Source organism: Tetrao urogallus (genome assembly GCF_951394365.1).
Source record: "Tetrao urogallus genome assembly, chromosome: 6".
Classification (NCBI taxonomy): domain Eukaryota; kingdom Metazoa; phylum Chordata; class Aves; order Galliformes; family Phasianidae; genus Tetrao; species Tetrao urogallus.
This window is the reverse complement of record NC_136819.1, coordinates 23,547,075-23,560,242: the sequence shown is the minus strand read 5'-3', so window position 1 is coordinate 23,560,242 and position 13,168 is coordinate 23,547,075. Positions and strand designations below refer to the sequence as shown.

Sequence of the window (13,168 nt, the reverse complement as noted above, 5' to 3'; positions counted from 1 at the left end):
GCAGGTTGGGGCAGAGTGTGAGCATGTGGGAATGTGAGCGTAGCTATCTGACCCTTGCTTTGAGGCCTTAGTGGCAGAAGTGTGTGCTACAATCCCGTCACGAGGACAACCCACATCCATTTGTGCCTTCTTGCTCCTCCCAAATGAAATACAGGTGGGGTTCTGTGTAAACAGAGCTGGGAGCACCTCTTTCAAAGGGGAATCCAAATACCATGCACGATTCACAACCAAAAGCCAGGCAGAGTGGTTAAGAAAAGCTAAATTTATATTAAATTATCATCAACCCCTAAAATACTGAACACAGTGGTTAAATAACTCCAGAAATTCTGATGTCTCCAGTGAGTAACATTAAAACCATTACACAGGAACACAGGGAAATCATGGACGTTAAATCAGGACAGACAGGAGAGAGGTTTGCTCTGTACATAGTAAATCAGTGCTCAAGAGATCATCCTCTAGCGGCCTTCTTACATTCGTAACAGCCTAAGTGCAATGAAGGTCTTTTACTTAATTTCTGCCCACCTCACTTGGGGAGGAGAGGCTGGGGGACATTGAGTTGCGCCTTTTTTTTTGCCATATTTGATTCCAGAAGAGAGCAGAGAGCAGTTATGAATTGCTAGGCTGGAGTGTGCAGCGTCCCTCCTAAGCAGCAGCAGAGAATATACTACAGTGGAGATCACAAGCACCATCAGCTGTTGAAAGGACTGACTGGGTTTTCCTTTCCATTCTGCCCTTGTAACTCAGATAGCAACTATTTCAGCTGACTGAACCTCGAGAGACAGGAACAGGCAGATGTTTCCCTCCACCCCCCTCCCACCTCAAGAGTTTGGTGCACAAGATATCTGGAGGGGAGGGGAAAGAAACAAATGAAAACTAACTGTTCCTCCATCCACCCGCACATCTCACTTCTAATGCCTCCACCTCTGTACATGGCTTCTCTTCAAACCAATTTGCCTGCCTACACTTGAGCCTTTGATGCCCCTGTGTGCAGCAGCCCAGACAGGACAGATGTGTGTCAGTGATATGTAATCCTTTCTCAGCTCCCAGTCAAGTCCATGTCTCAATCCAGAAGTGCCCCTGCCCAACAAAAACAATGTTTCCCAGGCTGGAGTCAATCAAATAAATAATTAAATAAAAAATCTAATTTAAAAAACAAAACCCCTCTGGGAGTAGGGAAGGTTCCACATTAACACAGAATTTTCCAAGCCTTAGCTCCAGTTCATTTTCCACAGGAATATACACCAGTCAGCCCAATGGTGCATTTATGAACAGAGTTTATGCCACCCAGCCAGGTTAAAATTGCAACCTTTACCTTGCTGCAAAGCTACCTCTGGTATAAAAAGTACAGCCAACCTGCTGACAACCATCATGTTTTCAGGAGCCGCAGGACTGTTAGTATATGAAGAAGATTAAAGTTGAATAGGATTGATTTTCCTTTTTTTAATAGCTGGAAAAATACTGCACAGGAGATGCATCCTCTCCTGTACTCCTACTGCATGCTTTGCTCTCCTTCCATCATGGGTGGGAATGTACTTGGCTTCTTCCTAGGAGACAAAGAGGTCACAGTCTGCTGTGGGAGATTCCTCACTGGAAAGTTCTGCTTCCAAATATCTGCCTTAACGCTTAGTATTTTACCATGACAGCACCCACGTGACTTGAGGGGTTGATAGAAATCTCAGTTTTGAAGGAGTGTCCAGAGATTTTCTCTTCTTTTCCAGCTGAAGAAATAGATAATAGGAAGCCATGGGAGTATGAAAAAGTGGCAATAGGTCTTGAGCAAGCTCCAGCTGCTGCTGGGGTACAACTGCAAGCGTAGCATTACCTTTACCCTCTAGAGGATAAAGGCTTTGGAAGCCAGAGAATAACTGAGGCTTGCACAGCTGATGGGAAAAAATGTCTTTGCAAGGAGAGCTACTAGTAGTAACACTAGAGCTTACTTAAAGTGTCATTCTCTCTGATAAACGACTATTTTAACATAGCCCTTGCAGCTCTGTGACTATTGTCTCCTATTCTGGGTCAAATGGGCTCAGCCTCGTAATAAAGCAACTCCTAACTGTCAGCACTGAGGATTCCACTGAGGGAAACTCATCCTAGGAATCATCTTTTTTCTCCTCATTATGGAGAAATAAAAAAAAAAAGTCAGTAAGGTCAAGAGAACTGGGATCTTGCAGAACTGGGATCAATGGAGATTTAGCAAATTAAAAAAAAAAAGAAGGCAAGAGTAAAATTTAGATCTGGCTGAGATTCATTTCCTCACATTAATCCTCTAGAACTAAGAACATACTTTCCTCAAGTACAGCACCCTTGACTCCTGCACCCACTGGGAGCAGTCCTGAAAGGGCCACTTGCTGACTTATTTTCTGGAGTAGAAACATTTTTTCAGTGAGAAAGGGGAGAATAGGAGCAGTGCCCACTGCCAGCAACAGACACTGTGCTCCAATCTGAGAATTCCTTAGCAGATGGGAACGTAAGCAATGATGCTTCCATGAAGTGGGTCATTGCAACAACTGTGGTTAGCCTCTTTATGCCCTGATGCTGTGCCACTGTCCCCTTGAGCCCCAGAGTACATCCCACATATTCCCAGACATCTCTCCAAGCACAGCCCCAACATCACAAAGCCTTCAAGAGTGCTGCTACTGATGGAATGACTAGGGGAACTTCTGTGAACAGCAGCTAGCATAATGGCAGCTGTGCTGTCTTCATGGGCATTGACTGTGAGCTGGACAGCATAGGACTTGCAGGTTGCCAGAGAACTCAGCATCTGGACCAGATTCAGGCCAGAGGAGTCACTGCAAAAGTTAAAACGGCAGCTTCCAAGAAAAGAGAACATATAAATAAACCACAGACACAGTGAAAATGAGCCGAAAGGGTCTCTGGGTTCCATCCAACCCACCCATCCTCCCTCTTCAACCACAACAGCACAGCTGGCCAAGCTCCTTGCTAAAAGGCAGTCACAGTCTCTGGGCCCCTCACAAGAGGAGCTAGTCTCTGGGCCCTTCCTTGCTTGCCAGGCAGAGTCCTGTCTTCTTTTGTGCAGAACAGAGGCTAGGGAGGGTTCAAGCGTTTCTAAAGCAACATGTACTTTAGACCTCGCTCTCCGTGGAGGGCTTGCGTTGGTGTTTCCAGCCTGTGTCTGGGAGTGAGCCACGCCGTTCAGGAGTGGCCGCTGCTGTGTTAACACTGCTGCACTCAGACTGTTCTTCCTGTAGCAGCTGCTCAGTTTCAGTGTCATCCAGTGAACCAGAACTAGCCTGGATAGAGACTGTGTCTGTCTTCATGCAAACATGGTCCCGGAGGATCCCTCCTCGAGAGCTCCGAATTTGCTTAAGGTCATCCCACTCTGAATCATCACTGGATAAAAGGCATATCCCCTCCACAATCTTTATCTTCTCCTTGGTGTAGCTGTGATCAGGACCAGTCTAAGGAGCAGACAGATGAATGAAAAAATAATACATCCATGGAAAAATAAGGCAAAGAGCAAAGCAGAGCTGGAAAAAAGACAGTGAAGCAGACAAAAGGCTAGACCTCCATGTAAACATCCACTGGCTCTGGCTGTCACAATGGCAGAACCTGTTCTAAGTTTCACCTCCCTGCAGGAACCTCTAAATTGTGGAATGGAAATGAGCATGAGCCGTCTCTCCTAATTCAGCTATATGCAACACCTGACAGCAGGGAGCAAGAACAAAAACAAGCATAAAAACCCCAACCAAAATAAATAAATAAAAGCAAAAACAAACAAACAAACAAACAAAACATGCAAAGCAGGAACAGCTAGAAGATTTCATGGCAAAAGGAGGTAGGGTTAGGGAATAGATTTGTCTGCAATATCTTTGAGTCATTCCAGATTCACCTCTTAGTAAAGCACAGTTGGAATGTTGAGTTTAAGTCCCATCATGATAGAGGGGAATAAAATTACAGGGAAACAGTGGAAATCATCATAGGCTAGAAGGACACCACTGAGATTCAATTAATGAAATCTGCCTTATTTGGCTCACTGACATATAGGAGCATTAAAACATCTGATATAAACTCAGGGAAGAAAGTGAAGGGAGAACATATCTGGGTGTAACTAAGAGCAACAGAATTAAAAAGAATCATGGAAAGGATTTAGATTCCCAGAAAAATCATCCTGTGTTACCCTTTGTAGACAAGGCTAAAATTGCATGAAATTTGGGGAAATCTATTGCATATTATGTCTGAAAGAGGAAAAGCTCTCCTCTGCATAAGCCTTGCCTCAATCCCTGCTTGAGGAGTTAAGTAATCTAACAGGCTGTCATAAATACTTGTACAGAAATTATCTTTTTCAGATCTCATGTTCTACGTAGCCAAGGCCAAGACCATAGAAAATGACCTCAGCTTTCTTGGCAGACTGTAAAGCTGACTTAAAGACATAAAAGCTGATGGAAAAACATGGAAGAGTAATTAGTATGGGACAGCTACACAGCAGAGATTGAGTGAGAGAGCCAGGATCAAACACATACATAGAATAGTGATACCTGACATGAGGATGTAAGTGGAAATCAGAAGAGGGAAGATGAAAAACTATCTGAGTGATAGGAAAGCTTCTGAGGAGAAAAAAAGAGGAGAAACTAAGTGCTGCAAGACAATGCATTAAACACTCTCTATCATGCCACACACATGAGGAGGACTTCTGTAGAGCCTGTCATGTGCTTTATTTATTAAGGGCTCCATTTCTTTTCTTGTCCCACCCCTTCCATGAAGCATATAGCCAGGAGTCACATTCTTATTAACAGATTCTTTCTGGCTGCCTGGCTCCCCTCCTGGTTGTTGCCCTAAGGTTGCTTTGGGGAGTCACCAATTGGGACTGTGTCCAGGGAAGACAATTCCCTTTGATGCCTGTACTTCATTCGCATTGAGTGCTGACTACTGAAGTACAAGACATTGTGGAAGTGGGTAAGAAGCACAGAACTAAAGACCAGTCACTGTAGCTCTGGAGAAGAAATACTGCTGGTTGATGCAAAAAAGTCTAACAGCAATTCATTGAAGCTGTTCTCCCATGTTCTAAAGGGTAAATGCTAACAAGCTGCAACATTTTCACATATGAAGGCCTTAACAGCAGCTTGAATTGGGTTCCCATGTCCTTAGTAGCAGCTCTTACCTCTTTTTTATAGCATAACTGGTTGTACATTGTTGGCTTCGGAATTGTTTCAATCTTCACCTCCTGGGTAGATGTCCGATACGAGGGATTACTGTAGGTTAGGTTCCCTAGGCCAGGGTCTGTGAACTTGGATTTATTATGCCTGTAGGAAAAGAGGCGTTAGAAAAAAAGCAGAGCCCTACTGCCAGGATCTGAAGTTCCTGAGCGGAAAGCTCCAGCAATCTTCACTGCCCTACAAAGACAGACTGCTGGTTTTACCATGCCCTTCAGCTACCAGTATACTCACTACCTACCAGTGCAGCAAGGCACTGCCATGTAACCACAAAAGCTATACTGACAATAACTGGAGAGGCTACCTGGCAGAGAACACATGAGTCCACACGTGTACTGAGATATGAATTATCACACATCCCTTTCCTTAAACCTAAGCTCTCTACAGAAAATTTAGCTAATAAGGCTTCAAAAATACGTGGTAGGGGCATGTCCAACACTTCAAAGGGACAGGAAGCAAACCATGCTAATCAATTCAGCAAACATCAATACTTCCAAATGAGAACAAATGGATTGTAAATGACAATAAGGAAAGACAAAGTGCTCTTTAATAGCTTCCTGCTTCTAAGAAGGCTAGATTTTACTATGGTCCAAGAGAGGGAAAAATATCACTCACCTATATATGATTAAAGAAGCAATAAGCAGCAAAATGAACAAGATGCTGAGAAGACCTCCAATGATGTAGCTAACATGCAGTCCCTCACCTGAAAGTGAACAGCAAGGGTATGTTATACACCTTTCTTAACTTCTGCTGGGTAACACTGACATCAGTGTAACACCTCATACAGAATTATAAAACCATATGGAAGTACGTGAAGCAAAACGTCAGCATGCTGAGCTTTAGCAAGGGCTTTTGTTTGGTGTGATATGAACAAAGCCCTTCTTCCCGCCCAGGTCCCAGCAAACCAGGAGCATCAAGATTTTTGTAAAGCTGCTGAATAAAGATGAGTTGGACTTCCTTGCTGACAGGTTACTCCTGCAGTGGGAAACCATTATCCTAACTACCACCCTCAGATAAACACAAAGAGGATGGTGAGGTGGGGTAGCATTAGTAGTGAGAGTCCAGTGGATGATGTAGAGGATCAAAACAGAAAACATTATTATTTCAAATGATACTTCAGTGTGAAAAGCTCCTATATAGGCTAGTGAATGTTTATGACCGATGTTCATTTTCAGATACACTTTGCACAGAAGGCATTGGTGAAATTCAAGTTTGATTTTCAGAAGTTTTCATTTCAAACACTATGGACTGGAATGTTCTGGGCATATCTGGAAGAATACTGGTGTAGAAGAGTAAAGAGGAGGAACTCACCCATCGTTGCCAACACTGCCTCATTGGCATGAGTACACAAGCCTCGCCTAGCGTCTTTGTCAGAGCAGCTGAAAGACAAAAGGACACAATTAGAATCACAGAGTAACCAAAGTTGCTAGGGACCCATGAGGATCTTTGAGTCCAACTCCTGGAGTATTCTGTTACTGAAAGTAGTACCAAAGGTATCAAAAGACAGAATGGGTCAGGCTAGCACTGAAATTCCTTAAACTTCCAATTCAACAACAAAAGCCTTTCTTTTTCTTCTCCAGTATACTTTTTTTTTTTTTCCTCTGGGTAGTAGGAATAGCAAGCTGTAGGGAATTTGCAGAAAAAATGTAACAGACTGCCATCTCCTCTAATTTTAAGAACCTTGGAATTGTTAAATAGATCAAATGAATGGCATGGACTCAGGAGGATTCTAACTCTTCATTGTGTCTGGTCTGGAGCTGGAATAACCTCTTTTGGGTAGGAACAGCTAGAGAGGGCTTGAACTTAAACAAACAATAATTTTCACACCCCAATTCCAAGAGAACAAGAGTACTTACTTTCCCTCCTCTTCTTCCAGAGATGTAAGAGGCTTGGTTGTTGAGGTACCTATTCTGCCAGGTGGTGTCTGACTTCTCTCACTGGTGATTTCGGGACCAAAGGGCACCACACCAGGAACTAAGAAAACACAGAAAAATAAACTGGACCCCAACTTTGTGGAATAGGTGAACAAGACTGGTAAGCTATAGCGAGATTCTGAAATGGGAAGCATCAGGACTTGTATCAGCAGCTTTCCCATTGCAAACCCAGCTCATCAGCAAAAAGGACAGAAGAAAGCTGTGCTGCTCACAGCATTCTTACTTTAAGAATAAGGCTTGCACAAGTTCTTGTACTGGAGAACTTCAGATGCTCTGGTTGCCATAGATGAACGACTGATGCATAAATAACGGCAATGGCTCATGTGGAAGCCAGTACTCAAGTGATGCTCACAAAACTCACCAGTAGAACAGGGTCGCCCATCCGGTTCATCTGGGCATGCACAGACAAAGTCAGAAGCTCTGGCAAAGCAGAGGTGAGTGCAGCCTCCATTGTTCACTCCACAAGCATTGGTACCTGGAAGGAAGAAAAAAATTTAAAATTTCTTGCAACTATCTAGGTAGGAGCTCAGAGCAGCAACTTTTTTCCTGCTCAGGAAGACACTTCCTAGAAATGCAGCAAATTACTATCCTCTGGCACATGCCCTACATCTGATTGCTAAGAAAGCTGTGATAATAGTGAGACAATCTTGATAGGAAGGCACTAGAAATCAATAGAGAACAGCTCAGTCACCACAGTTAAAAACAAGCTTACGTTATTCTGTCTTTAACACAGTGTCAGATGAATAACACAGGAAGTGGTTTGCTGATCAAAGCTGTAAGAATACAGTCAAGACATACTTGGCTGAAATGTCATGGTTAGAAAAAACATGCCCAGACAAGATACATTAACAGTTTACATCCAAGGAAAGACACCAACTTCACTTGACATCTATGATAGCACAGTGGTTCTAAATTTTCCTTTTGCATCCATTTATCATTTGCCCAAATGAAGGCCCTCCTATTTACCTGTCTGTCTTTGAGGGGAAACCACAATTATATCCATCAGCCCCTCAACATTGGCCAGGACCGTCTCTTTGTTCCGCCCAGAGTATTTGTCCACTCTCTGTATAGACTTGGTTTGCCAGTCAGTCCAATATATCCATCTGTCCTGCTACTCAGGGAGATAGCATGTAGGGAAAAAACAAAACAAAACAAACAAAAAAAAACAACCCAGAACCATTAGGATGTTTAGCCACACAAACACAGAATACCCATCAAAAAAATATCCCAACCCTTTCTCATAAAGATGACAGCTATCTACACCCTACACATTTTCATACAAATCTCCTCCTATTAACTCCACAGAAGTGTAGCTATTAGCCCCTCAGCTCTCTTTGTTTACCACAGACTACAACAATTGCTTGTCCCCACACTCCACTACTGTCCAAATTCATCAACACAGCAGAGAGAATGGTAGCAGCATGGGGAGGAAATCTTTTTACCTGTGTCAAAGCAAAGGGATGTGACACCTGGCTGACCAGCACTTGCCGTAGCTTCCCATTGAGATCACAACTCTCTATGCGATCAAGATGCGCATCCACCCAGTATATCCTGCAGGAACAGGGCAAGAGGTGAGCTTCCACCTGTGCAATTCCTTTTTACTTTCTAGACATTTTCTAGTTAAGATGGATTGGACGGAACAAATTTCTTCATGAAACCAAGCTAGGAAAGCTGAAGAAAATTCATTCTTAATTCAGGTAAATACAGGTAAAGCAAATTATTTCACTGACCTTCTGGTGTCGTAATCCAAGGTCAAGCCATTTGGCCATCCTAGGTCAGTGTTGATCAGGATTTTACGTTCAGAGCCATCCAAGTTTGCCCGTTCAATTTTAGCAATGTGACCCCAATCTGTCCAGAAGAGGTACCTAATGAGATAAAAAGCAAATGCAACAAGAAAAGAACATTTCGCTCAACCTACTGAAAATTTTATTTACCAATTAAACTGCCACATTCTTCAGATTCAAAAAAAGCTCACGTGCTCTGTAGGTTGTGACTCCCAACTATCTGTCCAATCTTAAAAGCTACTGTCTGCTCAATTTCCTCTGTCACTCAGTCAGACCCTGGCTGGTGCCTACAGATGCGGACAGCACATCTGTTTTTCCACTCACATCCTTGCTCTCCAACCTGCCTCTGTACAGCCATTCTCCCTGTCCCACCAATACCCCCATACCTACCCCTTCTTGGGAAAGACAGCAATGGCTCGGGGCTCATCCAGACTGTTGTTGATTAGCACTTTCCTGGAGCTCCCGTCCAGTCTAGCTACTTCAACAGTATTGCGTCCTGTGTCTGTCCAGTAGAGGTTCCTAGCAACCCAGTCCACTGCCAGACCATCTGTAGTCTTCAGGCCCTGACCAATAACAGTTTCCATGTTGCTGCCATTCAGATCAGACCGCCTGAATAGAAATAAGAGACAAGTGGATGGTAGTGAGGAATGGATAGTTCCTGATGGCGATCACACAAGGAAGTCTCCCTAACCACAGGGAGGTTCATACTGTTACTTCCCAAATATCTTCTTCCCCATAATCTCCAGGAGGTTAAATACACCTTCAGCATTTAGTTCAACAACACATATGATGTTGTGTGCCACAGACTAGGTGTGAGCAGTGGTATATTGACAGCATCTCCTGGTTCCCTCAACTTAATGGCACTCCACAGCTTGCTGTGGCACAGCCAGCACACATAGCTAGGTGACCTGGGCAGTGGCCAAGTAGATCATTGGCACTCACCTGATGACATCAAGAAAAACATCTGTGTAGTAAATCTTGCCATCCACACTGTCATAGTCCAGAGAAATGACATTGTTCAGCTCAGGGACGGGGATGTGCACATCTGTGTGGTCACTGGTATCCAGCGAGATACGACGAATGGAAGCACGGCTAGAGAAAAGCAGGTATGTCTCTGGAGAAGAGTCACAAGTCTGCTCATCTCGTTTCAGCTGGATGCCAGTGGGGCAGGCACAGGAGAATCCAGTGGGGTGAGGCAAGCAAAGGTGAGAGCAGCCACCATTACGAACTCCACATTTATTAAAGCCTTAGGAAGTAGGGAAAGCACAGTTTTAGGATCAGTGTGTCTCCAGGAGACCGAAGCTTAATTTTAAAGGCTACATACATGCGTAACCTGCTAGCAGTTGAGTTCATCCTAACTGTAGCCTCTCTGAAAATCTACAGCTCTTCATAATTTTCTCTTGGAAAAAGAACTGGCCAAATGCTGATAGATTCACAGAATTGCAGCTGATCTTTATAATAGCTGCAAAGAAATAACGCTGACTGAAGGATCTCACCCTGTGAAGAAGCAGCACAACAATGCACCAGAGGCCAGGCTGACAAAGAAGCTTCTGTTTCAAGTTAGCTGCACACAGTGACAAATAAACAAAAGCATCAGAGAAGCCTGTTGCAAGTGTTTGACATATTAGGGTCATATCTTTGGGTTTTGCTGTTGTTTTTTTAAATTGAAAAACCAGCACATATTTGTTTGGAGTGGATAAGCACAGAAGGTGCAAGGAATAGGAGGAGAAGCCCAAAAGGAGCAGAGTGGGGGAAACAACCAGGATATATGATGGCTGGAGCTTCTAATAGCTTGAAGTTATACCGTACAATTATATGTCAAGAGCAATGTTCTACAGTTAGCAGCTACAGCAGAAGCAGTAAGGAGTTTTCTGTAGAAGTACGCACTGGGGAAATTCCACTGAAATAAAGCAGCAACTCAGACTCAAGAACAAGGAGGCAAGATGAGGTTGTATAGGACCCCAAAGAGTAACATAAGGAATCTGGCTCTAGCAAAGAATAGTTTTGAAAGTATGATATATTAATATCAGCTAAAGAAGCATTGATTCTATAGAACAAAGATGAAGCCTGCGATGTCTGGGCAAAAAAATTACTCGAACTAAGGTTTCAACAACGATCTTAAGAGGAATGAGCATCTTTTGGAGTTAAAAAAGGTAAGAGTCCATTCCCAGTAGACTCAGGTGAAGTGTAACATGGCATGACTCATTCAGTCCTCTTAAAAAAAGGCCCTGATGTGTGTGAGAATGAGACTGACTGTCTGTATAATCCAGCATAGGAAATGGAATGAAGGGGAAGAAAGGAGTGCAGTAAGAAATAAACAACAGACCTAAGGAGCTGGATAAACAGGAAAAAGTTTAAAAATAGTTACACAAGAGAAAAGAAGAAAAGAAAAACTGATCCTGGTGCTCTACTTCTATCACTCATGCTTCCTCAAAGGACTCCTTTCAGTGACAGATTTCAAGGGCTACTGTCACCACAGTCATACACTACTCATTTGGGAACAGCCTAGCAACTCACCTAGGGGCCGTGCCCTATCAACAGCTTGAATGTCCATGAGGCCAGGCAGGTTTGCCCTCACCAGGATGACATTGGCACCACTGTCCTTGTCAGCCCTGTGAATGCTGCGAGTTTGCCAGTCGGTCCAATAGATGTAAGAGTCCAGCAAAGTGAGGCCATAGGGGTGTTGCACTGGGGACAGCAGGGTGCGGCGGTTAGCACCATTGAGATCTGCAGCCTCAATACGCTGAAGAAAGAAGCAAGCACATCAGCCCCACACTCTAAACACCAATGACTAACAATGACTACAAGCGGCAACCAGAGCCTGAATTAGTGATGATATTCCTCTCCACCCTCCCAGAGCCCAAGCTCTCAAAAAAGCTTATATTCCCCTTGTTCTTTCCACAGCTTGCTCAAGGGTTTCAAAACAGCCTCCAGGCTACCACAAATCCAATGACAAACAATGCCGAAGAACAGAATCAGACCTCAGTGTGTGCATCAGCCCAGAGCAGCTGGGACCCAGCCTTATCCACTGCCAGTCCGTTGGGCCAGCCCAGGTTGTTGCTGATCAAAACCACGCGTCCTGAGCCATCCATCCCAGAGCGTTCCAGCTTGGCATTCTCACCCCAATCTGTCCAGTACATATAGCTAGGGAAAAGCAGCAAGTGTTATGGAAATAGAGGTCAGAAGTTGTATCCCAAACCCTAGACAATCCTCCTAGCAACACTAACCCCATCTCATGGTATAAGGCTATTGCCCGTGGGCTGTCCAGATTCTGCCAGACCAAGACTTTCCTCATAGAGCCATCAAGATTGCCCACTTCAATACGGTTTGTTCCTGTATCTGTCCAATATATCTTTCTGCCAATAGCATCCACGGCCAGCCCATCTGTAGTCAACAGACCTGAGAAAACACAAAGGTGTATCAATCACTTCTCATTCTCCCGGCTTAGTCAGGAACTTCTGATATTGCCTTTGTGCACCTCATCAAGATGCTTTAGGCTTTGCCACCCTTCCCCAAAAACTTGAGGAGATTACTCCACCAGATAATCTCATCTCTCTTTTCACCCTACACAGAGGCAAGAGGACAAAAAAATCACTCTTACCTGTGGTGATGATGTCCTCAAATTTTGAGCCATCAAGGGCAGCCCGGCTTATTTTTCGCAGTGTGCTGTCTGACCAGTAAACCTTTCCTGGGTTGAAGAAGAGAAACCTAAATAAATCACTAAAATCCTTGCAGTCCAGACCCAGGTGTCTGACTACCAGCTAGGCAATTATTCAGTCTATAGTGTATGTAGTCTATAGAGAGATGTGACTGCAGAGAAATAACAGCAGCACAAGGCTGTTCAGTTAGAGTGACAGAAGAGCACAAATGATCATGTTCCAGTCATCCCCCAAAGGTGTGTACATACAGGCTATTAGAATAGATTTCTGCTATTCTAATAAGATGAGCTTCACAGAAGGTAAGAGAACATGTAATACTTTTTAAGCTAGTAGTAGAGTTCCACATTTTATTTCTCAGAATGTCCCAAAGGAGAGCAATCAGATCTTACTATACAACAGGTTTACATCAACACTGCATCAGATTCTAGTAAAAACCAACAGCCACTGTCTCAGCTCTACTGCTGTAGCATGCTTCGGTTGGTGGAAAGCATTCTTAAATCCAAAACGCACAGGGACCCCACTCAATATAGCAGACTTTTTCCATTCAGTTGAGGTTGTCCTCATATAAGAACATCCCCATCAGGAAAGGAACATTTTCACCACATAATAGAAAAAAAAAG

The 13,168-nt window shown here is 43.7% G+C and overlaps 1 protein-coding gene across 1 annotated transcript in view; it reads right to left on the bottom strand.

Annotated features, from left to right (window-relative positions):
* Positions 1-3,083: 3,083 nt before the first annotated feature.
* Positions 3,084-13,168, bottom strand: part of LRP4 (LDL receptor related protein 4) — a gene marked incomplete at both ends in the record, with an annotated part of 76,196 nt that continues 66,111 nt past the window's right edge. The window contains 15 exons of the mRNA XM_079536910.1: positions 3,084-3,419; positions 5,120-5,261; positions 5,787-5,874; positions 6,483-6,550; positions 7,028-7,145; positions 7,467-7,580; positions 8,072-8,216; positions 8,548-8,656; positions 8,836-8,970; positions 9,280-9,498; positions 9,832-10,135; positions 11,407-11,632; positions 11,871-12,033; positions 12,117-12,288; positions 12,491-12,577. Of these exons, the coding sequence (XP_079393036.1) occupies positions 3,084-3,419; positions 5,120-5,261; positions 5,787-5,874; positions 6,483-6,550; positions 7,028-7,145; positions 7,467-7,580; positions 8,072-8,216; positions 8,548-8,656; positions 8,836-8,970; positions 9,280-9,498; positions 9,832-10,135; positions 11,407-11,632; positions 11,871-12,033; positions 12,117-12,288; positions 12,491-12,577 (2,426 nt within the window). The remainder of the gene's footprint in view (positions 3,420-5,119; positions 5,262-5,786; positions 5,875-6,482; positions 6,551-7,027; positions 7,146-7,466; positions 7,581-8,071; positions 8,217-8,547; positions 8,657-8,835; positions 8,971-9,279; positions 9,499-9,831; positions 10,136-11,406; positions 11,633-11,870; positions 12,034-12,116; positions 12,289-12,490; positions 12,578-13,168) is intronic.